The following is a 27,556-nucleotide window of genomic DNA, read 5'->3' as shown; positions in this document are numbered from 1 at the left end:
TAATGCAGTAACTGTTTTACACAGAAGGGTAGATTCAGGGTTTTTTTAATCTGCCATCTCTGCTGGCAAGTCCAGATTATCCACTACTTATTGTGAGGCAGGTGCTGCTAAGGAGTGAGTGTAGATTCTCTTCAAAATGCCATGTGTAAAGCTCCTGTATCCAGCAGCTGTAATGCAGGACATTTCAGACTGTTGACATTTCCATGTTTTGTTTTTCTTCCTAACAGGTGGACGTTTTTCTGAATGTGGAACATTTAAAAGAAGAAATTGAGTTTTTGAAGAAAACACACAAGACAAAAACACTATTGGGTGCTATGAAGACTTCTCAAAGTTCTTTAAGAGTACAGAAAGACAGTAGTAACTTCTTATCTCAGACTTACAGTGAAAATGTGAAGCTGCTGATGGCATGGGTTAATGCTGTTTGTAGATTTTACAATATCAAGGTAAATAGTTTTGTGTACACTTCCACAAGTGCACCCTGTGCTGTTGTAATTCTTTACAGAGCAGAGTTCTTCAAACCATCAAATATGTAGTAGAAGTCAATGGCAATTATTTGTAAATATTCTTCTGGACTTCATTTAATCCGATTTGAAGTAACCATTGTTCTGTGAGTTTAGCTGCCCCTCTCTTTTTACACAAATCTGAGCAAAAAATTTCCCCTTTCAATTAGACTTGTGCATAAAAATGCTTTTTGAAAGTTGAACATTTTTTGCTGGAATGGGAATTGTTTATGGAGTTTTACTGAGCCTTCGTTTAAAAAGTAATTGTGCATAGAATTTCCAGTGTTTATAAAAACTAAGAAAACTAATTTTTGAGAAAAGGTCAGTCCATCTCCTCAGAGATGTTTGTTTAGAAGGGATATGTTTGCTCATTCTAGGAAGGGAAGCCCTGGTCAGAGACCTGATTCTGGTCAGAACAGAGTAGCAACTGCTAGTCTTTCTGAAGAGTACAACAGAGCTTTTAGGACTGATGCAAATTCAGAACTTATTTCTGTATTGAAAACCCAGTGTAAAGGTATCTACAGGCATTTATTTGGGATCCTGCTGTAGAAAGACTGGTTTCATAAATGTTTCCCTTGTAGATTCACTGTAAAATGACTCACCCTTCTTTTGTTTCTGGGCTCTTACAGCTGTATGTCACTGCGCAGTAAATGTTCAAAGCATTAGCTTTGAACAAAGCACTAGCTGCTTAATTTTTTTTTTTTGTTAAAAAATAATTTGCATTTGGTCACATTTAAAGGTACAAGAAAATTCTATATCCAGTTTATACCAATTGACTAGTAAAAAAATTCAAGGAATTTGTATTTTATTTAACAGGTGGAAAACTTCACAGTGTGTTTCTCAGATGGCAGAGTATTATGTCATTTGATTCATCACTATCACCCCTGTTACATGCCTTTGGAAGCTGTGTGCCAACGAACAACTCAAACTGTAGAATGTTCAAGAACTGTTACAGTGGGACTAAACTCTTCCTCCTCATCTGAGTCTGACACTTCTCTAAATGCTGTGGAAGAAACATTTGATCAAAGTGAGTTATTTGATGTACAGAAGTTCATGTTAAATCTATTTCTTTACACAATTTGATTTGACTAATGTTTTATCTTTACAAAGCTGTAACTCCCTCAGTCCTGTACAAGGAACTCCTGGACAATGAAAAGCAAAACTTCCAGCTGATCAATGCTGCAGTTTCTGACCTAGGCGGAATACCAGCAATGATTCATCATGCAGACATGTCAAATACAATTCCTGATGAGAAGGTAAAATGCCTTTAGAGTTGATAGAAATGTGTTCTGCCCTCATGTGAGCATGTCCTGCTCTTTGGTACAGCCTTACCCAGCTGCGTTGTGTGTTTCTGCAGGTTGTTATCACCTACCTGTCATTTCTGTGTTCGCGGCTTCTCGATCTTCGCCAAGAAAGTCGAGCTGCACGAGTAATTCAGGCTGCTTGGAGGAAGTACAGGCTGAAAAGGGAACTGAAACTCTCTCAGGTACTCTTTGCTTGTACAATATTCATAGCTTATACAGAGAAAAGAAATATAAGAAAATTATATAAGAAAAAAAGAATATAAATTCAGTGGAAAATACAGGTTTGTTGGACTAATATTGGCATTTAAACTAACGAGTGCCGTTTCTATCATAAAAATATGTGGCCCTCTTGGTGGTGTAATCTTCTAAACTCCACTTTTCTTTTAGAAGTAATAACAGGTGTTTAGAGGCTACTGTTCTTTTTTGTGTGTCACTCCTTAAACCCTTCTCCCAATATTTCAAATATAAAATAGTTGCACTGCTTCCTTCAGACTAAAGGAGTAGTTAATTCCTATTAATGTCTGTAAGATGAGAGGAGTAATTAAACTTCTGCACGAATTTACTATATTTGTTAAGGAGCTAAGCTTCACCAGTCTTTTGAATTGAATTTCATGAGTTTTTATATTCTGTATCTTGATCTTCTGGTGGTTATACCGGATTTAGTGAAGATTTTAAAACTATGATACCTTAAGATTGATAAATGCCACCACTGTGTCTTGCTGGGTTACATACTGATGTTGGAACAGTGGTCAAGTGAAATATTCTGAGAATCTGTGGTGTAGAAAGGGAAAGAGATTCTATTTAGACTTTTTCATCTCCAATTTCTTTACTGTATAAAATCAACACAACCTTAATGATGACAAAACACTCCCTTTACAGCTCTTTTGAAATAACTAATAGTAAAGATGCTGGTGGGGGAGAAGGAATCAAAACCAAAACCCTTTAAACATTATTTTTATTGATTAATCTTATAATGTGTATGCATATGTAGTACAATTTTATGAGATTGATGTAAATAGTTATTCAAATCAAAAATTTGAGTGAAAAATTCCATAGCTAATGTTCAGTGGAAATTTACTCTTTGTAGGAAAGAGACAGAGCTGCTCGGATAATTCAAAAATCTGCAATGAACTTCTTGGCTCGCCGGCGCATCGTGAGGAGAGAGAATGCAGCCATTTTCATCCAGAAGCACTGGAGAGGATACTTGGCCAGGATGACTCTCTTCAATCTGAAAAAGGCAAAACTGGAGGAAGCCAGAAATAAATCTGCCACAGTCATTCAGGTAATACAATCCAAAGCAAGATTACACAGCAAGGAAACCCCTTGAAACCTCGAAGAAAGAGCCTCACTAAGGTCCATTTGTGCTGCTTACAGCAATTATTGCTTTCATGAAATGTAATTTTGTTTTTATTTTTCCCCCTTTGCTTTTAAGAGGTTTAGTAATTTTTTCTCTCCGGGGAGGAATGGTAATGTGTTATTAAATTAACAATTCTTCCTTCTTGGTGAATATTTTGGAGTAACATAAGCATTAAAGCACAGGGCATTAAACATTAATGTAAGGACTGGTGAGATTGTGTTGGTTTTCTTCTTTGCAGCTGCTGAACATTACTTAAAATTACTCTTCCAGTGTTATGTCACCTGCAGTGGGAACATTCAGAGTGGCAGGCATGGCAATGGTAGTTTGGGCAGATAATTCAGTTTTTCAAAATACTTTCACCACCATTACCCTAATTACCTAATTACCATAAATATTTCACTCCTAAGACTTTTCAGACTGGATTTTAAAGAATTGCTGATTTATCAGATAGTGTAAAAGGGAATCTGCTGTTGCCAGGGCAAATTGAGGCTTTTTCCAGAATTGAAAATGCTTAAAAACCATTTAGGTTTTGCTTTTTTTAAAATAGATTTCTGGATTTGACTTCTTAGGGATTAAGACCCAGAGATGAGCTCAGTTAGTTAGAGCATAGCACCAATAACACCAAAGTCATGGGTTTGATCCTGCTATAGGCCATTCAGTCAAGGCTAGGACTCAATCCTTGTGGGTCTCTTCTTGTCACAGTCGAGATGGATGTGACTCGACACACCACAGTTCCTACAGCAATAACAAATTCTATTGAGTACAGTTCCTTTCTATATGGCTTTCAAAAACCCTTGTGGTTGGTCCTAATTGGCTGAATTTGGTTACACCCAGCTCACTGGCCAATGGCTGCCTGAGTCTGTGCTCATCGGGGGTTGGCTGGCATCTATTGTTTGAATTTTCTCAGTGCTTTTTCCTAGGCATGTTTACTTATTTTCCCTAACAACATAGACTGGTCCAGTTCTAGTTAGGGTTATCTATGACTGTGAGGCCTCCAGGGCAGCTGTTGGCCATCACCTTGCAACCAGAATACTCTGTGGTTCTGATAAGTATAGGAATAAGAAACCTTATAAAGTCTGAACATGACAGTCCTCATTCATGCTTAACATACTATGAAGAAAATAGTAACTCTTTTTCTTTTTTTACCTCCAGGCTTATTGGAGGAGATACTCTGCAAGGAGAAGATACTTACAGCTAAGACACTGTGTTATTTTTGTACAAGCAAGGAGAAGGATGGTGAAGTCTGTTACTGCATATAAACAAATTGTTTGGGCTACAGTTACAATTCAGAGACATCTGCGTGCAACTAAGTTGGCAAAAATAGATCGACAAAGATACCAAATCCTAAAGTCTTCAGCACTTACTATTCAGTCTGCATTCAGAAGATGGAGAAAATACAGAATTCATCAAAAAACTAAAGCAGCTTTGGTGATTCAGAGTTATTTCCGAAAATGGCAATCTTCAAAACTGGCTAAGAGAAGGAGGGCTGCCCTTGTCATACAGTCTTGGTACAGGATGCACAGAGACCTGAAACAGTATCTACATGTTAAGCAAAATGTTATCAAGATCCAGGCTTGGTACAGGTGTCAGCTGGCCAAACGTGTTTACCAGGAGCACAGGGCAAAAATAGTGACCATTCAGCAGTATTACAGAGCTTATAAACTGGGCAAAAGTAAGAGAGAGTCTTATTTGCAAAAGCGTGCAGCAGTGATAGTTCTCCAAGCTGCTTTTAGAGGCATGAAGGCACGAGAGCTGTACAGACAAGCAAAAGCAGCGTGTGTTATTCAATCAGTGTGGAGAATGAAACGAGAGAAGCAAAGATTCCTGCAGTTAAAAAAATCTGTTACTACATTGCAGTCTCATGTGAGAAAATACCAACAAGTAAAAAGATACAAAGAGATGAAAAATGCTACTTCTGTAATTCAAAGCCGGTATAGGGCACACGTGGCCGCTAAAAAAGCAGCTGCTGCTTTCCAGAGGGTGCGCCTGGCTGCCATTGTTCTCCAGTCTGCCTACAGAGGGATGCAAGCCAGGAGACAGGCTTGCATCCTGAGATCTGTGATCAAAATTCAGTCCAGTTTCCGTGCTTATGTCGCCCGGAAGAGATTTAAAAACTTGAGAGATGCCACGGTGAAGATTCAAGCTCTTGCAAAGATGAGGCGAGTCCGTAAGCATTACTGGGCACTGAGAGAAGCAGCACTTTACATCCAGCGAAGGTATCGCTCTTGGAGACATGCTCTTCAGCTTAAAGAAGATTATAGGAAATTGAAGAGAGGTTGCATAAGAATTCAGGCTCTAGTTCGAGGCTACCTTGTCAGGAAACAAATACAAAGGTGGAGGGAGGTTGCAATATTACTTCAGGCCTGCTACAGAATGAAAAGGGACCGGCAACGGTACTTAAGCATCTGTAGAGCTGCCACTGTTATTCAACAACGTTATCGTGCCTGCAGGAAGACCCAGTGTCACAGGCAGGAGTTCTTGCAAGTTAGACAAGCAGCTGTGTGCTTACAGGCAGCCTACAGGGGCTATAAAACACGCAAAAAGCTCAAACTTGAATGCAGAGCTGCTATTAAAATTCAGACTGCTTTTAGAGCTCATGCTGCACGAGTGAAACAGAAGGCAATGGTTCAGGCCTCCATTGTGATTCAGAGGTGGTACAGAAATTGTAAGTGTGGTAAGAGGCAAAGACTGAACTTCTTAATGACAAGAGCAGCAGTGCTTTCTTTACAAGCAGCTTTTCGTGGCTGGAGGGTGCGAAAGCAGATTCAAAGACAGCACATTGCTGCTACTAAGATACAGTCTACCTTCAGAAAATTCATGGCTGTGAAGAAATTCAGGCTTGTGAAGCATGCTGTGCTAACTATCCAAAGGCATTACAGAGCCAAGGTTCTAGGCCAGAGACAACGCCAAGAATACGTTCAGCTGCAAAATGCTGTAGTGTGTCTTCAGGCACTATGGAGGGGGAAAGCTGTGAGAAAATCCATTCAGAAGCAACATCATCTTGCCACAATTATTCAATCCTATTACAGAATGCACGCAAATCAACTAAAATACAAGAAACTAAGACAAGCCACTTTGGTGATTCAGAAATACTACAGAGCCTACTATATGAAAAAAACCCAACGTGCAGTTTATCTAAAAACCAAGGCAGCTGCATTGGTCTTGCAGTCTGCTTACCGTGGGATGGCCGTGAGGAGACAACTGAACAAACTAAACAAAGCTGCTGCAACTATACAAGCTGCCTTCAAATCTTACCTGGTCAAGAAGGAATATGAAAGACTTAGGTCTGCAGCTATAGCCACTCAAAGGCGTTACCGTGCAGTTACTCATGCTAAATGTCAAAGGCAGAGGTATTTGTCTTTAAAAAGAGTCACAGTCCAAGTGCAGGCGATTTACAGAGGTGTAAGAGTGAGGCGACAGGTTCAGCGTATGCACCAAGCAGCTGTTTGCATCCAAGCCACGTTTAAGATGTATTCCATGAGCAGAAAGTATCAGTCAATGAGAATGGCAGCAATAAGAATTCAGAGGCAATACAGAGCATTTTGTTTAGGTAAAGTACAACGCAAAAAGTACTTGGAACTAAAGAAGTCTGTTATTATCCTCCAGGCCGCTTGCAGAGGCAGGAAAGTCCGACAAGACTTAAAAACTATGCACCAGTCAGCAGCAATAATCCAGTCCTATTATCGGATGCACAAACAACAGAGGGATTTCAGAAAGTTGTTGCTTGCAACGAGGCAGATTCAGCAGTGGTTCCGTGCTTGTAAGGAGAGAGATGCACAAGTTCGCAACTACATGATTGTGAAAAATGCTGTACTACGCATCCAGGCTGCATTCCGTGGTATGAAAACAAGGCAGCTTATCAGAACCATGAATGAATCAGCTGTGATTATTCAAAGAAGATTTAGAACTTTCCTTGAAAGAAAACATTTTCTTTCCATTAAGTCAGCTGCTGTTGTTATTCAGAGAAAATACAGAGCAACAAAACTAGCAAATATTCAGCGTCAAAAATATCTCTCTCTCCTTAATGCCACTGTTATCATACAGTCTGCTTATAGAGGATTTGTGGTAAGGAAAAAAATGCAACAAATGCATCAAGCTGCTACAGTTATTCAAGCAATGTTAAGAATGCATAAAATTTACACTTCCTATCAAGCACTCAGGCTTGCTTCAGTAATCATACAGCAACGTTATCGAGCTTACAGGGAAGGGAAGCGTGAGAGAGAAAAGTACTTAAAACTGTACAATTCTGTTTTAGTTCTTCAAGCTGCCTACAGAGGAATGAAAACAAGATGCTTCCTGAAGAGACAGCGTGAGGCAGCACTTACAATACAGAGAAACTACCGAATGTATAGGCAGTACTGTCATTACAGAAGAGTTCAGTGGGCAACCCAGCTAATACAGAGGAGGTACAGAGCCCACAGGCTCATGAAAATTGCTGTAGAGGATTACACTTCATTGAAGAAAGCAGCAAGTTGTATCCAGAGGGCTTTTCGAGACATGCGAGCGAGAAAACAACAGCGAGAAATGCACCGTGCTGCAGTTGTGGTTCAGAAAAACTTCAAAGCTTTCAGAGAACGTCAGAGATATCTCTCTCTTAAAGCAGCTACTCTTGTCTTTCAGAGAAGGTACCGAGCTTTGGTTCTGGCAAGGCAGCATGCTTTGGAATATCATTCTCTCCGCAGAGCAGCTATTCACATCCAGGCTGTGTACAGAGGTGTCAGGGTGAGGAGGAGTCTCAAGCACATGCATTCAGCTGCCAGTATGATACAGGCAGCCTACAGAATGCTCAGGGATAGAAGGGCCTATCAGAATATGAGAATTGCAGCTATGCTTATACAGAACTACTACCAATCCTATTTGAAAGGAAAGAACCAACGCAAGGAGTATCTGACAATGAAGAATTCTGTTCTTGTTATTCAAGCAGCATACAGGGGCATGAGGGCACGGCAGGAACTGAAACTTCTGCATGTTTCAGCAGTTGTAATACAGTCCAGCTATCGCATGTATGTGCAACGTAGGTGTTACAAACAGCTGTGCTGGGCTGCCACAGTCACACAGCAGAGGTTCAGAGCCAAAATGGCAAGAGAAGCTGCCATGAGAAATTATGCAGAAATAAGAAAGGCTGTCATTTGCCTTCAAGCTGCTTTTCGTGCTAGGAAAGCCAGGCAGTTGTATAAAGCCCATGTTGCTGCACGGTGCATTCAGTCGTTCCTACGAATGCGCGTGGAGAGGAGACGCTTCCTTGCCCAGAGGTCAGCAGCAGTAAAGATCCAGTCTGCGTTCCGATGCCGCAGAGCCCGCGCTCGCTATGCACTGCTCCAGAGTTCAGCAGTTGCTGTTCAGAGGTGGTACAGATCATGCCTCTGGGCTCGTGCACAGAGGGCACAGTACCTGGCTCAAAGACAAGCCATAGTAGTTATTCAATCTGCCTTCCGAGCTATGAAAGCAAGAAAAACAGCAAGGCAGCTACGAGCCGCAAGAAAGATTCAGTCTTTTCTTCAGATGGCTCTGCAGCGTAGAAAATACATCCAACTCAGGGCAGCAGCTGTTACATTGCAATCCTATTACTTAATGCACAAATGCCAGTCCCAGTACGTGAGCTATAAAAGAGCAGCAGTTGTCCTGCAGCGGCACTACCGATCCCACCTGGCTGTGAGGCACCAGAGAATGGCTTACTTACAGACCCGCAGGAGCATTGTCCTTGTGCAGGCCACAGTCAGAGGATACATCCAAAGGAAGAGGTTTCACAAAATGAAAGAAAGCGCAATAAAAATTCAGGTACTTCTGAATGACTAGTACTGGGATTTGGGTGTTCTGTTTTTCATTTGTAGGTGTTTTAAAGATTTACTGTTCTGGAAACCACAGTGGAATCAGTTTCTGAAGTGTACTACAAGGCAGATGTATAAAGCTTAGTACCACAGTACACAAAATAAGGTTCTTTAAGACAACTGAGTTTCACCTCTAAATATTAGTGGCTTAATGAATGTTTTCTTTGATGGGAATATCAATGAAAGCTCATGAGAAGGGTACTGATAGTGGGTATAAAGTGACATGAATGGCAAAAAACCATGATTGCTACATTCCTAAGGACTCATGCTTAGGAAGGTGTGAGTAAATCAATCATGTTAGTCTTCCTAGGTTTACTGATTGACCCTAGACTAATCAAAATGTCTAACTGACATTTTGAAGAGGAATGTAAGGAGGGAAATTCCCTCAAATCAAGGAAGAAAGGGAGATAAACAATCTCTCATAATAATTTGTGGCCCTGAGAAGCCTGATTTAATGAGTATCCCTGCCCATGTTGGGTGGGTTGGAACTAGACTATCTTCAAAGATCCCTTCCAACCCAAACCCTTCTAGGATTCTATAAGAACATCTTAGGTTGGTTTTACTCTATTGTTGGAGTCCACATGCTCTACTTAACTGGTAGAAATCAGATGTGCTTTCCTCACCTCCATGTTTTGGGGGGATTGGTAGTTGCTTAGTTGTTTTCTGAATGTTTAACTTATACATCCTGAACAATATAAGGATGATTACTTTCCTTAAAAAGTAGAAAAAAAGAATTGCTTTTAACATTGGGAATATGTTTATTTAATTGTTGTTTTTATAACAAGCCAGTGAGTACAGCTGTACATAGAAATAAGCAAACATGCCCTGCTGATTTATTATGCAAGTGGTGAAATATTCCAAGTTTGTCTTTTTCTTTGAAGGCTTCTTTCCGTGGATTTATTCAGAGACAGAAATATCTTCTGTGCAAATTTTCTGCTGTGTTAATACAACAGCACTACAGAGCCCATCGGATGCGAAATATTGATCAACACAGATTCCATCAAATGAAAAAAGCTGCCATTACTATTCAGGTAATCATTAAAGTGGTTTTTATTGAGTGTTTGTTTGGGTTTTTTAATCTTTTGTATTTGTTTCTTCACAACAGAGTTATTTTTGCTAATATTAAAGAGTGGCATTTGTGGTATTTCCCTGAATGTGTTTCACTTGGTTTTGAAAATATCTTCTAGTTGTGAGAACTTAAATATTTGTAGTATTTTAGAGATAGAAATCCCCAAAATTGTTCCTGTTGATGTGATATTTTTATTTTTATTTTTGTTCATTCCATTAACAGTTCTGATTTCTGTTTATTTTTATTTCTCTGATAGGCAGCATACAGAGGTTGTAAAGCCAGGCAGTGGGTTAGCAAAATGAGAGCAGCACGAGTGATCCAAGCCTGGTTCCGAGGTCACAAGGCACGGAAGGAATACGTGTCTGTGCTCAGAGCTACCCTTGTTATCCAGAGGCACTTCAGGGCCAGACAGCTGCGGGCTCGGTAATACCCAATCTGAGATGCATCACTCCACTTTTCAAAGCTTTTGTTCTGTCTTTATTTAGTGCTGCACTGCACCCTGTAGAACTCTTCAGGTTCTCAGGCTCTGCCCCTGCAGCATCCTTGTAATGTGTGTGGGTATAGTCCTGTTGGTGCAGGTGGGGTTGCTCTTTTGTACAAGATTTTCATTACATTTGATTGTTTTCCTGGACGTTTAAATTATTTGTATTAGGGCTCTAGAAAGAGTAGGCCTTGGTTTTTATTTCACTTCTCTCTTTGCAAGGAAAATGTTCTGCTGTTAAAATTCCAGCATACAACTTATAGGTTGAAAAACTATTTCATTTTAATCCACGATGGAATAGTTAAACTGGTTTATGTTTATTTTGCTATGAGATCAGCCTGGTAGCTCATCTCCTTCTGAACTGTCCCATGCCAGTAGCAGTAGGGGATGCTGTTCAGTGATACAAAGTCCTCCCTGAGTTTCCCTGCTTTTTAAACTTCCCTGCCTGTTCCTGTTATTATCCTTTTATGGACCCGTTGTATGTCAGTGTATCCAATGCCTTTCAAATGGCTGTGTCCCTCCCCAGCCTCCTTTGGCAGTAAGTTAGGGAAATACCTCCTGTGGGAAACCAGAAAGTGTCCTCTGTGTAAAATCAGTCTTTCTGCCAGTGTTGCTGGCTATTCCCATTTTCTGGTGTTCCAAAATCTGCTTGAGAACAGCTGTGCTTTCCCAATATCTATCTTAATGATTTCATAAACCATCACTGTTTTCTTACTTAAAAATGCATTTCCATGTTAGGTTTTTGCAGATGCAGTCCTGTGCCCTTACCATCCAAAGAGTCTGGAGAGCGACCCGCGCTGCGCGGAGGCTTCGGCAGCAGTTTCTGGCAACCAGGAGTGCTGCAGCTAAGATCCAGTTGGCATACAGGCAGTACAGAGCCAGGAGACTTCTGAGAGAGGTGTGTTTTCACTTGCACTCTGATGTGTCATGGTTACTTGAAAAGTTTTCAACGTTTTTCAGTGATTTTTGTCATCAGTGTGCAGAAGGATAGAAAAGGTGGAACCTGAAGATTGTTCAAATCAAAGGTGTTCGATCTCCAATATATTAAATATCCTTTTTTGCTTTAAGCAACAGGGTTGATTCTTGATTTTGAATAGTTCCAATTGTTGAATTATCCCTCTGTACACAGATACCAAAATAAAATGCCAAATCTTCTGCTGGCTTTATTGCTTGCAAAAGATTAAGCCCATGTTTTGACCCCATTTAGGTAAATGAAAAGATCTTCCAAACTGTGGAAGTGCATTTTATATAAAGTGCTACTGTGTGAGTTTACTTGTACTTCTCATTCCATTTTGGTTCTTATGATGAAAAAAAAAAAAACAACAACCCTAGAACTAAAAATAAATGTATATTGATCCTGACATGAATGAACAAATTTTAATTATCAGTGTATTCTTTAGTATCTTTTCCAGAAGCACCAGGCTGCATGTCTGATCCAAAACGCATATAGAGGTTTCAAGGCAAGAAGGAAATTTGTTCAACAAAAAGCTGCTGCTGTAATTATCCAGAAACATCTGCGGGCTTGGCAGGAAGGCAGGCTTCAATTTAGGAAATACAATGAGACTAGAAGAGCTGTCATTAAACTGCAAGCATTTATCCGGGGTTATTTAGTCAGGAAAAAGGTTGGTGTAATTCAAATGAAAACTTTGCTTTGGATGTAAAGTATCTCTAGAGCTGTTTTTTACCATTAATTCTGACTGGCAAGGAGAGGAAAACTTGATTTCTTGGTGTTTACATTAAGTTCTTGTTGGCTGCTTTGAGTATTGGTTGGGCTCAGAATAGATCAAACACAGTTTGAGCCTTTTCTTACAATTCTTTAGAACTAAAGTAGATTTTCACTGTTGGGTGTTGTTTTAGCTTCTGAGATCTTTGTGCTTACCTATAATGGATGATTCTGCACACATAGGTTTTCAGTGAAGTTGTTCTCTGCCATGTATTGATGATGTTTTTTACAATCACTTCTCTGCGTTAGCATTTAAATCAGAGAGCTAGTACTGCAGAGTGGTAGCTTTAGTTCTGAGGTGATTTTCAGTATCTAATAGTGTATTGCTGTGGACTGTTCTTTGTGTGGACGTCCAGCTACCTCAGAGTATGAAAATTAATGATTTTCCCCATTTTGTTTTCCTTCTACAGATTTCAGAACAGAAACAAAAGAAGAGACTTCTTTATTTTACAGCAGCTGCATATCATCATATCTCTGCAATTAAAATTCAAAGGGCCTACAGGCTTCACCTCACCTTAAAACTTGCACAAACCCAGATCTCATCTGTTCTTAAAATACAGGTTAGTCTGATTAAGTCTGAATGTGAAACAGCTGATTTGTGTAATAGTCTAACTTGTTTTCTATGAGCTAAGCTGTAGCACTAAGACAATGTAGTTCCTTCACATGTGAAAATGAAGCTAAATTATGGAGACTATGATTTATTAAATAATGCTGCTTATGCACAGCTAAGCAAGCTGTGGAGGCTTAAGCATTTTAAAGCTGACAGTGGACAGGAAAATTTTTTTCCTTCAGACCGTCAGCTTGCTAAAGAAATCTGAGTGCTGTCAGCCTATTTCTTTATGTCCTACTGAAGGTAGAAAAGATTAGACACAACAACCTGTAAGCTTTGTGAAATGTAGAGCATCTCCTTACATGAACAATCCCTTGGGATACTGTGATTTATTTGGTTGGACGCTTCTGATCTGCCAGTGATATCAGAGCTGGTGTAGGCTGCAGCATTTTAATAAAACCAGGTTTTACTTATCTAAAAACAAGATCAAAATCAGGTCTGTATTGCAGCACTACCGAATTGTAAAAATTATTTTCATTTTCTCCAAACTGACCATTAGCTTAGTTCCAGTATGGGAAGCCAACACTGGATAAATGGAGAGGCTGAAATGGGAGCTCTGAAATAGTTGTTCTCTGGTCAAGGATGTCATGGCAAACTTTGCCCTACTACTCCATACAAAGAAATCTGTTCTTTCTCCCTGTAAGATAGATTTTCTCTTTAAGGTGAGAGAGAGTGGATGGAAAAGGGCTTTTTTTGCTCTCATTTGTCACACAGTACCCTGTCTCCCTTTGTTTATAGAAGGGAAGGAACAGAGCTGGGAAATTAGGAAGGTGGAATGGTGATTCTCCTTCAAAGCCAGCTAAGAGAGAACTCCTAGGGTATAGTAATGCTGGACACAAGTATAAATTGGGAGAGTTACATATTTTATCTTTTGGTCAGCCAGTTGGTGTGGATGATTGTTGTAGGTCCCTTCTCACTGAAAGCCATTCTATCTATCCCCTCCTTTACCCTTCTGTCCTCAGAATGCTTCCCTAGTGTGTCAAGGGAAATATGGGTTGGATATTAGTTGGAAAAAGTTTTTTACAGAAAGGGTGATAAAGTTCTGGAATGGTCTGCCTGGGGAGGTGGTGGAGTCACCATCCTTGGATGTGTTTAAGAAAAGACTGTCTGTGGAACTTGGTGCCTTGGTTTAGTTGGTGTTAGGGCATGGGTTGGACTCAGTGATCTTAAAGGTCTCTTCCAACCTGGTCATTCTGTGAATTAGTGGCTCCTAGTTAAGAAAGATTTCATTCTGCAGTCTTGCATTTCAGGCCAATCAGAGTCCTGGAGGTTATTTATGACTGGTGATGTTTATAGTGCCTGTATCTATCAAAGCTCATGTCAAAACACTTTACCAGTGCTCATTTAGGGTGGGAAAAGCGAACGTGGGGGAAGAGTCCTAAATAATCAGGAAGGTGCTTTCATTTTGAACAGAGCTGGTTCCGCGCGCAAGCGCAGCGAAGGAGGTTCCTGCGGGATTACCGCAGAGTGGTGGGGCTGCAGCGCGCCGCTCGAGGCTGGCTGGGGCGCAGGCACCGCGCCGCCGCCGTCATCCAGAGGAGCGCGCGCGCCTTCCTCGCCCGCAGGCGCGCGGGGAGACTCGTGGCAGGGATAGTCAAATTCCAGGTAAACGCCTCTTGTGACAAAATAACGGGTCTGGGTTGGTTTATTTTTATTAGCTGGTGTTTTTCTCATGGGTTTTGGGGGAGAGGAATGATCTTTGGCTTGGTCGATGACTTTATCAGTGAAATTGCAAACCAAGTCAGCTTGGGTTTAGCCATGGAAGCTGAAGGCAAACAGATCATGAAGGAATAAGCAGATAATGCCTTAGGTCATTATGTCCTACCATCACTTAGGTGGGAGTGCATGCGGACTGCATAGATTTTTTTGCCTTTTGTCTTGAAAGTCCCATATTTGAAGATAAAAAAATAAACACCGAGTGTTAATGACTTAAAATTGAATAGCCAAGGCCGTTCAATACTTTGTCAGACCTGTGTAAAACTGATTTGGAGTGGTGGTGGAAGTTCAGTTGTCTTGTCTCTCCTTTACAACTTTTTCTGTTTGTGGAATTCCTTTTCTGTAGGCATTGTGGAGGGGATATTCTTGGAGAAAGAAGACTGACACAGCAAAAACCAGAGCTTTAAGGCGTAGTTTAGAAAAGGCCAATGAAAAGAGCACAGAAGAAAACAAACTGGGCAACAGAACTGCAATTGCAATTGATCACCTTCTAAAATACAAACATCTCTCCTACATTCTTGCAGCACTAAAGCATCTTGGTCAGTATTTTGTTTTATTATCACTGATGGATTTTCTGAAGGATAAAAACTGGGCTTTTTTCAGCTGAGGAGAGTTCATAATGATATTTAGGCTTTCTGCATGACTATAACATGTGAGTGTTAGAGGGTATCATGGAGGGTTTTCCAGACTAAAATTAGATGATTGATTTAAGAACAATATTTAAATGGTTATGTAGAGAAAGGAAATCCTGTATGACTGCTCTTATTTTTCTGTCAGTCCTGGTTGTGCTAACATAAGTTGATTATCATTTTTACTATCAGTATATGTTCTCTGTGGACATTTTGTTTTCTTAATTGTTAATCTAGCACATTAAAACTATTGCTTTAAAAACACTTAAATCAATAATTGCAATTTTGACTTTGCACTTTTAGTTAAAAGTAGAGAAAATCCCAGTTTGTAACTCTTTTGCTTGAACTTGAGTTTTCTCTATTTGTTTTCCTTTAGAGGTGGCTACCAGGCTGTCCCCACTGTGTTGTGAAAATATGGCCCAGAGCAGCGCAATCTTCAGTGTTTTCCTTCTGATTCGAAGCTGCAACCGGAGTGTTCCGTGCATGGATGTGATCAGATACTCAGTTCAGGTTCTGCTCAATGTTTCAAAGGTAACTTGAATATTTTCATTGGAGTTTTATAAGCAGTAGGCTACTTTATTGTAGTACTTGTTTATCCACAAAATTTCTCAATTATTGTGGAGCAACAGAAGTAGTAGTTTTGAATAACAATAGGTTCTAATTTTTCACTGTTGTTTTGAAACTAGTTATTTATTTACTTTGTAATAGTTATATGAAGGTTTTTGGTGAAAAAAAAATTAGTGTCCTTAAGGCATTGCAAGTTATTACAAATATTTTAAAATTTCTCTGAAATTATTCTAATTTATTTCTTTATTATAAATATAGAATCAGATTCTATGGGTTTCTAAACAAGGGAGGAAGCACAAAAGGCACCTTTTTATAATCTGTTACAATTGTGTAAATACAGAAGTGAATTGTATTGCTTGGACACCAGTTCAGCTACAAATTTATTCTAGGGGAGTTTATGGGCTTTGGTTTTTCCTCTAACCTCTAAATAGTAACCTGTAAACTAAGGATACTTTAAAGATCTGTCTGTAGAAGCTCTCTTGTCTCTTTCTTGTTTAACAGTATGAAAGAACTACTCGAGCAGTTTATGAAGCTGAAAATTCTATAGATACTTTACTAGACCTACTGCAAATGTACAGAAGCAAAGCTGGGGACAAAGTTTCAGAGAAAGGAGGAAGCATTTTCACAAAGACCTGTTGTTTGCTGGCCATCCTTTCAAAGGACTCTAAAAGAGCTTTGGTAAGACCTAAATGTTTTGGGTTTAATTTAACATACCTTTTTTTTTTTGCATGTTTTGTTGCTGTCTGTGATTTTTGTTTCTTTCTCTCCCCTACCTGTTATGGCTGCAATGTTAATTTCAACTAAACTCTGGTTAAAAAAATGCATTTCCAAGATTGTGAACACACTCATATTTTCTTGATTTAAGCTGCTTTTGAACTTGCAGTATTGACTGTGTGCTGTTTTCACCTCTCCTCAGGAAATCCGAGGCATGCCAAGGACTATTTCTTGCATCCAGAGCCTCTATAAGCTCACAGCTCGGAAACACAGGATGGATGCAGAGAGAACACTTGTGAAGCAGAAAACAAACACTGCCCTAGGTGGGAGCTCCTCTGTTCCAGTAACTCCTCTAAGAATAAAAACAGTTTCAAGGTAAGTGCTTAAAAATTAGTCTTCTATTTCTGCTGTGACATTGAAATATTTTAATTCAAGCCACTAATCTCTTCACAGGATTAAACCAGACTGGGTCTTGAGGAAAGATAACATGCAAGAAGTTGTGGATCCTCTGCAAGCAATTCTGATGGTGATGGACACACTTGGTATTGCCTACTGCTGAAATGTAAATGATGTATAGGAAGATGTATTTGTACAGTATGTATGTAGTAAATGGATAAATGATTTTTTTAAAAAAGAAAATAAGTGTTAAACTACTATTGGAAATGTTTTTTTAGATTAACATTAACATTTTGATAACTTCTTGTATTGCATACAGTTTTGAAACGCTATTTTGTACTACTATCAAAAGCAATTGTACAATAAAATCAATTCACTGGATTTTACTGGAAATTTCACTGGTGCAGTAATATATTGTTGTTCCACAACTGTGAATATTAAAATAGCATGGGATTCTTCCATCTGATTAGATATTGTAGAATTCTATTAAGAGCAGCTGTTTGTGGGGGACAGTAATATGTGATCTGGGAGGCTTGGACTGTGGATTTCAAAACTGGCTGGTTTTGGGGAGCTTGAGTCTACTTTACCAATGTCTTGAGGGATCATGTATGGCAGCAAGAAAAGAAAATATAATTTCTCTGTTTTGTAAACATTGCAAGATAGTGATGGAACAACAGGGTCTTGTAAGGGTGAATTTAGAAATACTGACCTGCCATTTTAAGGGATGTGATCTGAGTTTTTTCTTCCTATCAAGTGAGCAATACATACAAGCATGCATGTCCTCTGGCTGAAGAGATTGTGTTCATCACAGCATCCCTGTTCATTCTGTTCTCTTCTGCATTCTCAGAATTGCATTTTCTCAGAGAAAGGCCAAGATAATGCAAACTGTAAAATTATACCCTCCCATTCCCAAATTTAAGCATTATATTTCTAATGATGCTAAATCAACTGATAGCTAATTAGGTTCTTTTTTGTTTGTTTGTTTTGTTTTGTAAAAAAAAATACTTGGAAGAGGCTTGCTGTATTCAACACAACTCAGATAATAATAGTGGCTATGTTGTTTATGTAAGAAACTCCAAAATTATAAATATCTATAGCATGCAACTGCCTGGTTTACTCAGGGGCTAAGCTGGAGGATGGGGGAATTGTCTATTTCCTCTGATTTCAGCCAAGGTAAATAGTCTGATAACAGAATGCCCTTTAAACTTGGGACTCTGGGGATCGTGAGAGGAACAGTAATCAGCAAGCTTAAATTGTTCAGGCTTGTTACCTGATTTCACTAAAATGATAAATTACATGTGGCAAAGTGTAAAATGGAAGTAGAATCCTGCCAGTCTGGTGCTAAGGTATTTGGAGAACTAATACAAATGAAAATAGTTTTTCCAATGACTTAACTAGTTACAAAATACCACAGACATTGAGGCATTTGTTAAATAGTTTTGAAAATTCAGTTAATTATTTACAAAAGTAATACTTAGGGAGCTTCACAGATGGTGGAAACTGTAGATGGAGACAGTAAAGAAGATGAGATTTAAAAGCTATTTTATCTTCCTAGTTATGGTGTGCTCAAGGAAACTCTTTGCAGAAGGTAAATACACTGAATTCTATTGTACATTGAATCTAGAATATGCAGTCTTGGTAACTTAAGTGCAATGTCTTTCATCTCTTTGCTGAGTAAACACTGCTATTTAAATACAGTTCTATAGTGATATGGCTGATGATCACAATTCAGCTGTCGCTGATTCCTGTCTAAGCCTCAAAGCTGTCATATTGAAATGTTCAGCCTTTAGTTCTGAAGCAATTTTCTTTAGGAATGTGCTATTAGAATATGTACTATTTGAAACTTTGTACTATTAAAACATTTAATGTCTTGAAGTGTCTTGGGGATTGAAGTATTTTTCGCTTTGTTACAAAACAAAATAGTGGAAGTTAAATGGAACCTGCAGAAGTTAATGTGGTGTGGTGCTGCATTTTTCTCTCCCTGTTTTCAGAACTGATTTCTTTTTTTGTTGTTGTTTTTTGGGGTTTTTTGTTTGTTTTGTTTTTTTTTATTTTGGGGTTTTTTTAGGTAACTTTGTGTCATATTCAGCACTACTCTTTAAAAATGTTTTCTCCTATTAGTGGAGATTGCTGTTTTAAGGGGTTGTTTTTAATTGCCATTGTCCTTATTTCCTTAATCTCCATTTCTTGTTTCTTTTCTGTTGGCTGTTCTTAAAGTCCCCTTCTTAAGCCAGCCTAACTCCTATATTGCTTCCTAGCAGCTTGTCCTACTTTTCTGGTAGCATTTTGTGAATTAAGGAGCTGAGGCACTGCTAATCCTGACACTTGTCACTAAACTTTACAGTAGGCATTGGTATGTTTATGCAGCAAAGGGTTCTCATGCTTCTGGACAAAATAGAGTAAAATAAAGGTGTTCTGCAACAGTTTTGCCCAGTTCACATTAGGAGGTTTTATTCTACAGCTGATATTTTTGTGAACCCTAGGAGCAAAACCTGATAAAATTGTAGTATGTCTTCATTTCAGCAGGTCTTAAAAGGCCCTTCATGCTTGTAAGTATTCAGAATTTTGTTCTTGTTTGAAAGCCTGAATCAGTCAAGCTGATATTAGATAAATTAATGCAAAAACATTCATATCTGGGCTGAAATTTTTAGTGGGAAATATATGGATCTTTTTACAGATACACCTTGTGATTTGCCACAGATAGAAAATGGAAACCTTGCCCAGTACTATTACAGCTTCAAAAGTTACTATTTCCCTATGCACAAAGGAAAAAAGCTCTCATATTCTTGTGTGGTTGGTTACACCACTGAAAGTGGGACTCAAGATGGAAGAATAACTTGTACAGCAAAAGGATGGTCTCCAGTGCCACGATGCTACAGTGAGTTAGCTTTATTCACCTCCTCATTGCTCCCTTCAGGAGCATTTCCTGGCTGGTTTTCCTGGGACATAGAGGAAAAGAAGGTGCATAACAGAAGGGATAAAATATACAGGGTGCAATCAATTATGTCAAGACAACATTGGTTTATATTTGGAATATTTTTACAATAATACATATTTTAAGGGCATTTTCCCATTTATATTATAAAAACATAATGTTTTCCAGTTTTCTTAGTCTGGGAAAACTGTTAGTTTTCCCTTAGATATATAACTTCTTGAGTCTCCCTAGCTCTAGATTCCTTGGCTGTATTCCATGTGGTTACCAGTGGTTTGCTGTATTGTTTGATGATTGGGGCAGAGTTTCTTCACCAGGCTGAGTAAATCAGATTAGATCAGTATAGCTACAAACCCCTTCTTTTGCTTGCAGGAGAACAAAATTATTCCATTCTTTCTAACCAAGCTGTCTCCTTTCCTTCAGGAAAATGCACCAAGCCTGTTTTGGAAAATGGCTCTTTTTACAGTACAGAAATGGACTTCAAAATCCATGAGAAACTGCAATACCAATGTAATCCAGGCTACCACACCCCAAGCGGTGCTACTGAGGATACAGTGCAGTGTCAGCCACAAGGATGGTCCTTTCAGCCAAGCTGTACTAAAACACTTGGTAGTGTTCTGCATTTTCCTCCTTTCTAATCTCTTGCAGCAGTATATAATTCCACTGTCCTATAATTCCAAACTGCCTGTGACAGGCTGTCGTTTGAGTACTCCTAAAGCAGGTTCTCAGCTGTACCTCTGGGGAAAAGCTTGTCAGGTTTCACATGCTGCTGCTTTTGTGCATTTGTAAGGATATATAAAATGATACAGGTAGAATGATAGATGTACAATGAATCAGCAGAGATTAAATCACGCTGTTACAAATAAATCCATTCCCATACAAACTTTGTGTTCCAAGTGACAAGTGGAAAACTTGTGCCCAACTCCGTTTGCAGTTATTCATCATTTTACCTGGGATATGGCCCCATTTAAGGTGTATCTAAGGGAAGCTTTGGAATTCTCCCAACAACAAGATCAGCTAACATCATGCCTGTGCTTTGTTTCTTTGAGGGTCGTGCCAGGTGCCGCGGCTGGAGCACGGCAGCTACTGGGGCGCGGCGCGGGAGGTGCGGCTGAACGGGACGCTGCGGTACCGCTGCCGGCCCGGGTACCGCACCGCCGGCGGCAGCGCCTCCGCGAGCGCGCTGTGCCTGCAGCACGGCTGGGCCGTGCCCCCCAGCTGCACCCGTACGTCATCCTCACTGCCAACTCACTGGAAAGTCACCTGTGCAGGCTGGCTTGTCACCGCTGTGTTTTCTTCCCAGGGATGACTTGCTCCGCTTTGAGTGAAGTAGCTCATGGAGGTTTCTATCCTGTGAAGAAAGCCTATGAAGAAGGAGATGTAGTTCACTTTTTCTGCGACAAGCATTATTCTGTCACTGGATTTGACTTAATTCAGTGCTATAATTTTGGGTGGTATCCAGACCCTCCAGTGTGTGAAGGTACCCTGCTTTTATAGTTTTACTGTGTCAGATTCTTAGAGAAAAGCTCACACCTTCTTTCAGGAAATGCTTTATGAATGCAAAATAAATATAGTTTGTAGCCTAAATGTAAATCAAGTGTTAGTCAAAGAGCAGGGAGCCAAGGGAGGCTATGGTAATTGGAACTACATTTCAGTGAACTCTAACAGCAGGACAGATACTGTCTCTTACTGTTGCCTGTCCAGGATGCATCCTAGAGAAGATTTTTTAGACACGGAAGCTCCATAAACTGTTCAGAATACATGAAGGGTTAACCAGGCCTGCTTAATCCTGCCTTGTGGGATGGGGAGGTATCTTGAGAGGCATTAAAAATAAAAAATGTAACATGGTCCTGCTTAGCTTGTGGTACTTTTCAGAGTTGTTCAGCCTCCCCAAACTTTACCTGTTTTGAACAGATTAAACAAAAGGTCCTGAGGAAAGAAACACACCTTTAGCAATTGTTATCACTTCCCCAGTGACTGGAGGATAATGGAGACTCTCAGTAGAGAAAGTTCCAAAAGAATGAGAGGTGAACCTGTTGAGATATAGAACAGAGCAGGAAGCAGCACAAAACAACCTTTACTACAGCTTTGACTCCAGCCCTGTGTTTATTCCCATGACACAGCAGGAACTTTTCTTGAGTGAGTGCAGAGAAGGTGGAGATGCTCAGGAGGATGAAAACAAGGCCTAAATCTACTTTTGAGGGTACAGTAATCACAAACTTAATTTGGAGATAGGAAATGGGCTATGATTATTGCTTCTTCTGTAGCATTAGAATTAATACATAATCTGCTTTAAATATTATATGAATGGAAGGTATGGGAAATCTCTATTTCCTGGAGTCCTACAAAGAACATTTTATTAAGTCTCTGTGGAGAAATTACAAATTTGTTTATAGCAGTACAATGACATAGTACTTCTATCTTATATTTGTGGAATGCAAAATCACTTGTTTGTTCAGTCTCCCATTGTATTAAGAAAATTTTATTAAGAAATTACTCCAGCTTAGCCAAAAAAATCCTGTTGAGTGATAGGCTTGCATTGTGTATGGTGAGCTTAATTGTGTACATGGTTCTGGTAAGAGAGAAATCAATATGCAATTTTTAATGTAGATGTAAAAAATAAATGTCCTCCACCACCACTCCCTCATGGCCATACCAGCACAGCCAGAAGAACTTATCATAATGGAGACAAAGTCCGTGTACAGTGCAACTTGGGAAGGAGAGGATCTGAGGAAATCCAGTGTGAAGGAGGAAAATGGACATCCCCCTCTAACTGCATTGGTGAGTTACTTCTGTGAAGTACAGAACTGAAATGATTCTTCATGCCTTAATTTTCTGGGGAGTCGTCTCAGTTTCTATATTTGCAAAACTTCCTCTCCTCTTTCTTCTCCTTCCTCTATAAAAGGCTTGAGGGGCAAAGTGCTGCATATTTTGCAGGCAGTCCATGGTTCCCAGATTAAAAAGGTGAATTCAGCTGCCACCTGTGACATCTTCCCTGGAAGACTGGGATTATTACATTTGACAGTGCATCATGTCTGTCTGTTTTAGTACTTCAGAATGAGCTGTTTCTGTGAAAACTGGTTCTGAGTCTCTGCAATGGTTACAGGAGCTGTGGATAAACAGGAATCTGGGACAGCACCACCACCACTCGAGGCAGATGCAGAAATAAGGGCAAGCCAAAGACATCACAATGAAGATATGAGTAGGTGAACATTGCTCTTCTTTTCAAAAGGGACTCTCCAATCCAACAATAGGCATTTTATGACTACTTTTATTCTTTTGCTATAGGACAGTTCCTTATTCTTGAAAGTGCTTGCATGGGCTACAGATGTCAATGTAGCCAAGAAATAAAAGGCCATTGTTGCTCATTTCTAAATTACACCAATAAGCCTGCTTGGTATTTGTAATTTTATTTCATACAGAGCCTTTACTTTCAGTCATTTTGTACCCTTTAGTATTATTTGGACATGCAAATTCATGAATATTTTGTTGTTCCTTTGATTAATACTTATTTTGAACCACACATAGATGAAATACTTCAAATAACAAATAAGATGGTCTATATCACATAAAAAAACCCTAATCTGTGTTGAGTGTAAACCAGCAAAAGTAGTCATAAATGTAAAGTGTGGAGGGAAATAAAATGCATGTCTGCAATTCAGAAAGGCAAGTGTAGAGTTTATGAAAATGAAATTTGGAAAAGGAATTATATTGGTTTGGATTCTATTTGTTTGCAAATTTTTTGCTCAGTCTGGTATTGGTCTAATACTTTCACTAGAGTTAACAATGTTGTAATCTAATCAAAATTTAATTGCCTTTCTCTCTATCCCATGTCAGAAATGCAGCAGGACTGTGCCTCTCCACCTGTGGTTAAAAATGGTGCTGTCCTGGGCCCATTACTGGAGAGTTACAAAAATGGTTCCTGGGTAGAATATGGTTGTCAGCATTACCACTTTTTGGATGGGCCCAGTATTGTTTACTGTCACCACGGGAACTGGACAGAGCAACCAACCTGCTTAGGTGAGTCTTGGAAGGAAAAGCAAGGTTTGTCATATGTAATATAAAAAGGGAAAAGTGGAAGGAACCTCTAAATATTTTTTTCATTACCATCTTTTCTCTTTCGTTTGTATTAATAAAGATTCCAGAAATATGATGATGAATCAAAATTAAATTTTTAGCAGGCCTCTCCTGCTGGGTATCCTCTGGCCTGTTCTTACAACCACCCCATTAAATAGATTCCTCTGTTTCCTGAGTGAGCTATTCTAGTACATAGCTATCCTTGCTTCCTGGGGGGATTCTCCAATTTCTTTCCTCCATGTTGTCCATTCAGTTAATTTCTTCCTGCCTTTCAATAGATGATTAGAAGGAATGATGTGGCCATTCCCAAAATGGCTTTTAGATACAATTAACAAAGAATTAGCAATGACTTCTTGGACTTTTGTTTTTAAACTTTCAGGCTTTTTTTCTTAATTATGTGTCTTTATATCTGTTGTTTCATCCTGGTGTGGACTTTAATATTAGTCTGTGCTGCTTTTATGCATTTTGCTCAAAACAATGTATAGAACTCCCACTAGAGAATTACCAGTGCTAGCAGGAATACAATCAAGGGTTGTTTATCTTTCCTTCCTTCCTCTAATGAAATAATTAAATTTTACTAACATCCTGTGTTAAATTGGCTCACCTTTCAGTTTAATCTACCATAAAAATGAAAATACACAATCAGTTCAGTTTTAATTGCATATTTCTAAATGAACAGAAGTTGCCTCATCTAGACTTCATCTAGAAAGGTCCAGGTCAGCATTTTTGGATCTGAGTACTCAAATTTAACAAATCCTGTGAAAGAATGAAATCTCATCTCCTGTGAGCATTATTTGTCTCGTTAGCGTCCCAATAAGCCCATCATCCTTTGCATGTTTTCTGAGATTTCTTTTCAACACTCACCCTAAACAGTCCAGAAAGAGCCCATGCTGATGTTGGCTTCAGGAAAATTCCAGGGGAATTTGGTGTTACACTGAGCTTCAGGAAAATTCCAGGGGAATTTGGTGTTACCCCGCTGTCACCAGACTGCCAATAACTGAGTTCCTCTTGCCTTTCCCTCAGCAAAGCATCAGTAAGGGCCTTTATCAGCTAATGATTCTCATGGAACTTGCTGAAATTCGTTTTTGTAGGTGACCCTCTGTTAGGCTTTGCTGACGTTGAACAGTGGTTTCAGAAGTTAACAAGATTAATCACCTAATGGAAAGCTACACTCCCTCATGTGAACCTGGCACTGGGTTTTAAGAACCTGTCAGAAAGCAGCCATTCCTTTTGCATGTACTTGGTTTTTGTTGTCACTTCAGACCTTTTCTTTCCATTTGCCTTTTTTTATGCCTCTATAGTTTTTTGTCTTCCAAGGTTCAGACTCATTTTAGAATTATTGACTTGGGGTTCTCTTTCTTCACTCCTACAAAAGGGAGCTAAGAAGCCAGTTAAGGTGGCTTTTTGTTAAAATACATTTTTATTTCCTAGAACCATGTACTCTGAATGTAACTGATATGGACAGCAACAACTTAACATTGAAATGGAGACGGGAAGAATTAGTTTTTCTCCATGGAGATCTCATAGAGTTTGAATGTAAACAGGGATATAGTTTTCTCCAGACTGCCATTCCATCTCCTGGGAGGACACAGTGTGACCAAGGCAGACTGAATTATCCAAAATGTGTTCTTCAAGGTAAAGCAATAATTTTTTAAATTGCATTTTTAATTAATCAATCTTAGACCTATTTAGAAATTATTTGCTTTGCTTCTAATGTGGAAGCCTGGAGCCTGTTGTAAATAATCAGTGCTTAGGCTTCAACAACACAGATGCACATATTGCTGAATATAGCCAAGCTTGGAAAACAGATACACCTCCCTTTGGTGTGCAAGGCTGTAGAAGGGAGGGGGAATCTCTGCTCTGAGCCCAGGAAACTGAAAGCTCTGTAGAGACAGCTGTAAAAAGAAAACCTTAATGTTCATTTAATTTATGATAAAGCAGTCAATTTGTTAGATTCTTATTCTTAGATGTTTTTATTGTTATTGCAGCTGCTACAGAAAAATGTGGCTCTCCACCCTCTATTGCAAATGGAGCTCTTACTCTCCCAGCTCTGCCCCAGTATGACAGTGGTTCTTCAGTTCAGTATATTTGCTCTGACTATCATTTTTTGCAAGGCTCTGAGAGAATCTACTGCTCTGAAGGACAATGGACCTCACCACCAGTTTGTATAGGTAGGTGTGATAAAAAGAAGCACTTATTTCTCTATATAATTCATAGCCTCAAGGAACAGAACAGCCTGGTAGTGACCTGGAAGGGCCATCTAGTCCAATCCCCTGCTCAGAGCCCTGTCCAGCCTGACCTTGGCCTTTCCCAGGAATGGGGCAACCACTGCCTTTCTGGGAAATGGGAAAATAGGGAAAACTGTTCCAGTGTTTTACCACTCTCACTGGTGGTAAAACAGCCTTATGTCTAGGCTGAATCTACCCTCTTGTAGTTTAAAAGCATAACCCCTTTTCCTATTGCTCCAGGCCCTACTGAAAAGTCTGTCTTCATCTTTCTGATAAGCTCCTTCTAGGCTCTGGAAGGGTGCAATGAGGTCTCCCTAGATCCTTCTTTTTACCAGGCTGAACAACCCCAATTGTCTCTAAAATCAGATCCTTACAATTTATAAATTGAGTATTGTCAGCTAGAACTTTAAAGTCTCAATTTCAGTGTCTTCAGTGACATATGAATGTTTAAATAGAAGAAAGTTAAGCTCATCTGTTTTTTTTTTATTTCCTTAACTATGATATGGCTGCAGTATAATAAGACAATAGGAAATAATTAGCAGTTTTAGTGTAGCCTGGTCAAAATAGTCTGCTCCAAAAATAATTTATTATATAATCAATTTATTAGCACTGATCAAGTCTCTCTTTATTTAGAGCCATGTACTTTGTCAAAAACTGAAATGGAGAAAAACAATGTGCTGCTGCAAGCATTCTATGCAGACCAAGTTTACTTTTACCACGGGGATTATGTTGGATTTTACTGTAAACAGAATCATTTTGGAGCAGAATCTGGCACAACTTTATTTCAAGTACAGTGTGAGAGAGGACAGCTGGCATATCCAAGGTGTGTTGAAAGAGGAAAGCAAGAATGGACTTGAGGAAAGCCCATAGGAAAGGTATGTAGGTGTTCTTGATCTCTCATTAGCAGGGGAATTGGGGTGGCCTCGTGTTCTCCAGGTTGCTCCACTCATCTTTGGGAAATGAGTGTTGATCTGAGCTGGAGGATGGAAGGGAAAGGCCTTTGTGGGATGAGGATGAGCAGTGCAGCACTGGGCTGCAATATTGGCATACACATGGAAAATGCTGGAGGAAGGACTTGTACATCTTATCAGCACTCATGTGTCCCTTCACAGGTAAGGAGCCTCTAAAGGACTGAACTTGAAGGACATTATGAAAGAGCAAATATAAAAAAGCTTTTAAGGGATCTGTAAAACTACTTAAAACCTAAAAGTATACAAATTCACTGAGAAGTTAATTTTTTAAAAACTATTTTAAGAATATTAAAATCCAAGTACTTGGTATGATTTCCTATGACACTTAAATATTGATACTCTTAAGGTTCTGCCTGACAACAAGTGTGACTACAGCTATGAAGAAAATCCAGGAATATGGACAAAGTTTGCCTTGCATCCATTTTAGTCTGTTTTAATAAAAAAGCCACTCTAA

General features: G+C 39.3%; 2 protein-coding genes across 5 annotated transcripts in view; both read left to right on the top strand.

Annotated features, from left to right (window-relative positions):
* The window catches only part of ASPM (assembly factor for spindle microtubules), a 27,306-nt gene extending 10,019 nt beyond the window's left edge, over positions 1 to 17,287 (top strand). The window contains exons 13-29 of the mRNA XM_064427901.1: positions 228 to 443; positions 1,317 to 1,527; positions 1,611 to 1,756; positions 1,858 to 1,986; positions 2,892 to 3,086; positions 4,314 to 8,939; positions 9,871 to 10,020; positions 10,315 to 10,481; positions 11,278 to 11,437; positions 11,940 to 12,161; positions 12,673 to 12,822; positions 14,286 to 14,477; positions 14,935 to 15,127; positions 15,594 to 15,748; positions 16,286 to 16,462; positions 16,701 to 16,873; positions 16,952 to 17,287. Coding sequence (XP_064283971.1) covers positions 228 to 443; positions 1,317 to 1,527; positions 1,611 to 1,756; positions 1,858 to 1,986; positions 2,892 to 3,086; positions 4,314 to 8,939; positions 9,871 to 10,020; positions 10,315 to 10,481; positions 11,278 to 11,437; positions 11,940 to 12,161; positions 12,673 to 12,822; positions 14,286 to 14,477; positions 14,935 to 15,127; positions 15,594 to 15,748; positions 16,286 to 16,462; positions 16,701 to 16,873; positions 16,952 to 17,057 — 7,368 coding nt within the window. The 3' untranslated portion in view covers positions 17,058 to 17,287. The remainder of the gene's footprint in view (positions 1 to 227; positions 444 to 1,316; positions 1,528 to 1,610; positions 1,757 to 1,857; positions 1,987 to 2,891; positions 3,087 to 4,313; positions 8,940 to 9,870; positions 10,021 to 10,314; positions 10,482 to 11,277; positions 11,438 to 11,939; positions 12,162 to 12,672; positions 12,823 to 14,285; positions 14,478 to 14,934; positions 15,128 to 15,593; positions 15,749 to 16,285; positions 16,463 to 16,700; positions 16,874 to 16,951) is intronic.
* On the top strand, positions 16,952 to 27,556 carry LOC135304939 (coagulation factor XIII B chain-like). Of its 4 annotated transcripts, XM_064427913.1 has the most exons (13): positions 17,006 to 17,096; positions 18,450 to 18,482; positions 19,572 to 19,772; positions 20,250 to 20,435; positions 21,130 to 21,306; positions 22,437 to 22,607; positions 22,933 to 23,028; positions 23,664 to 23,846; positions 25,335 to 25,538; positions 25,892 to 26,074; positions 26,765 to 26,954; positions 27,039 to 27,243; positions 27,449 to 27,556. In XM_064427913.1, exons 2-13 carry the CDS (start codon positions 18,452 to 18,454, stop codon positions 27,527 to 27,529), a joined length of 1,908 nt encoding a protein of 635 aa, XP_064283983.1. In that variant the 5' UTR covers positions 17,006 to 17,096; positions 18,450 to 18,451; the 3' UTR covers positions 27,530 to 27,556. The 4 variants fall into 4 exon arrangements, with proteins under 4 accessions (XP_064283984.1, XP_064283986.1, XP_064283983.1 ...); XM_064427914.1 differs by lacking the exon at positions 18,450 to 18,482 and having other exon boundaries at positions 16,952 to 17,060; XM_064427916.1 differs by lacking the exon at positions 18,450 to 18,482 and having other exon boundaries at positions 16,955 to 17,096.

This window comes from Passer domesticus, chromosome 7 (assembly GCF_036417665.1).
Source record: "Passer domesticus isolate bPasDom1 chromosome 7, bPasDom1.hap1, whole genome shotgun sequence".
Classification (NCBI taxonomy): Eukaryota; Metazoa; Chordata; class Aves; order Passeriformes; family Passeridae; genus Passer; species Passer domesticus.
Note: the sequence above shows the minus strand (reverse complement) of the source record. Positions and strands in the feature narration are given on the sequence as shown.

Coding starts and splice junctions, on each gene's coding strand:
- LOC135304939 (XM_064427912.1), top strand. CDS start 18,401: ATGGAGACAGTAAAGAAGATGAGATTTAAAAGCTATTTTATCTTCCTA. Junction 22,608..22,932: donor ATCCCCCTCTAACTGCATTG/GTGAGTTACTTC, acceptor CAATGGTTACAG/GAGCTGTGGATAAACAGGAA. Junction 26,955..27,038: donor GGACAGCTGGCATATCCAAG/GTGTGTTGAAAG, acceptor TCTCATTAGCAG/GGGAATTGGGGTGGCCTCGT.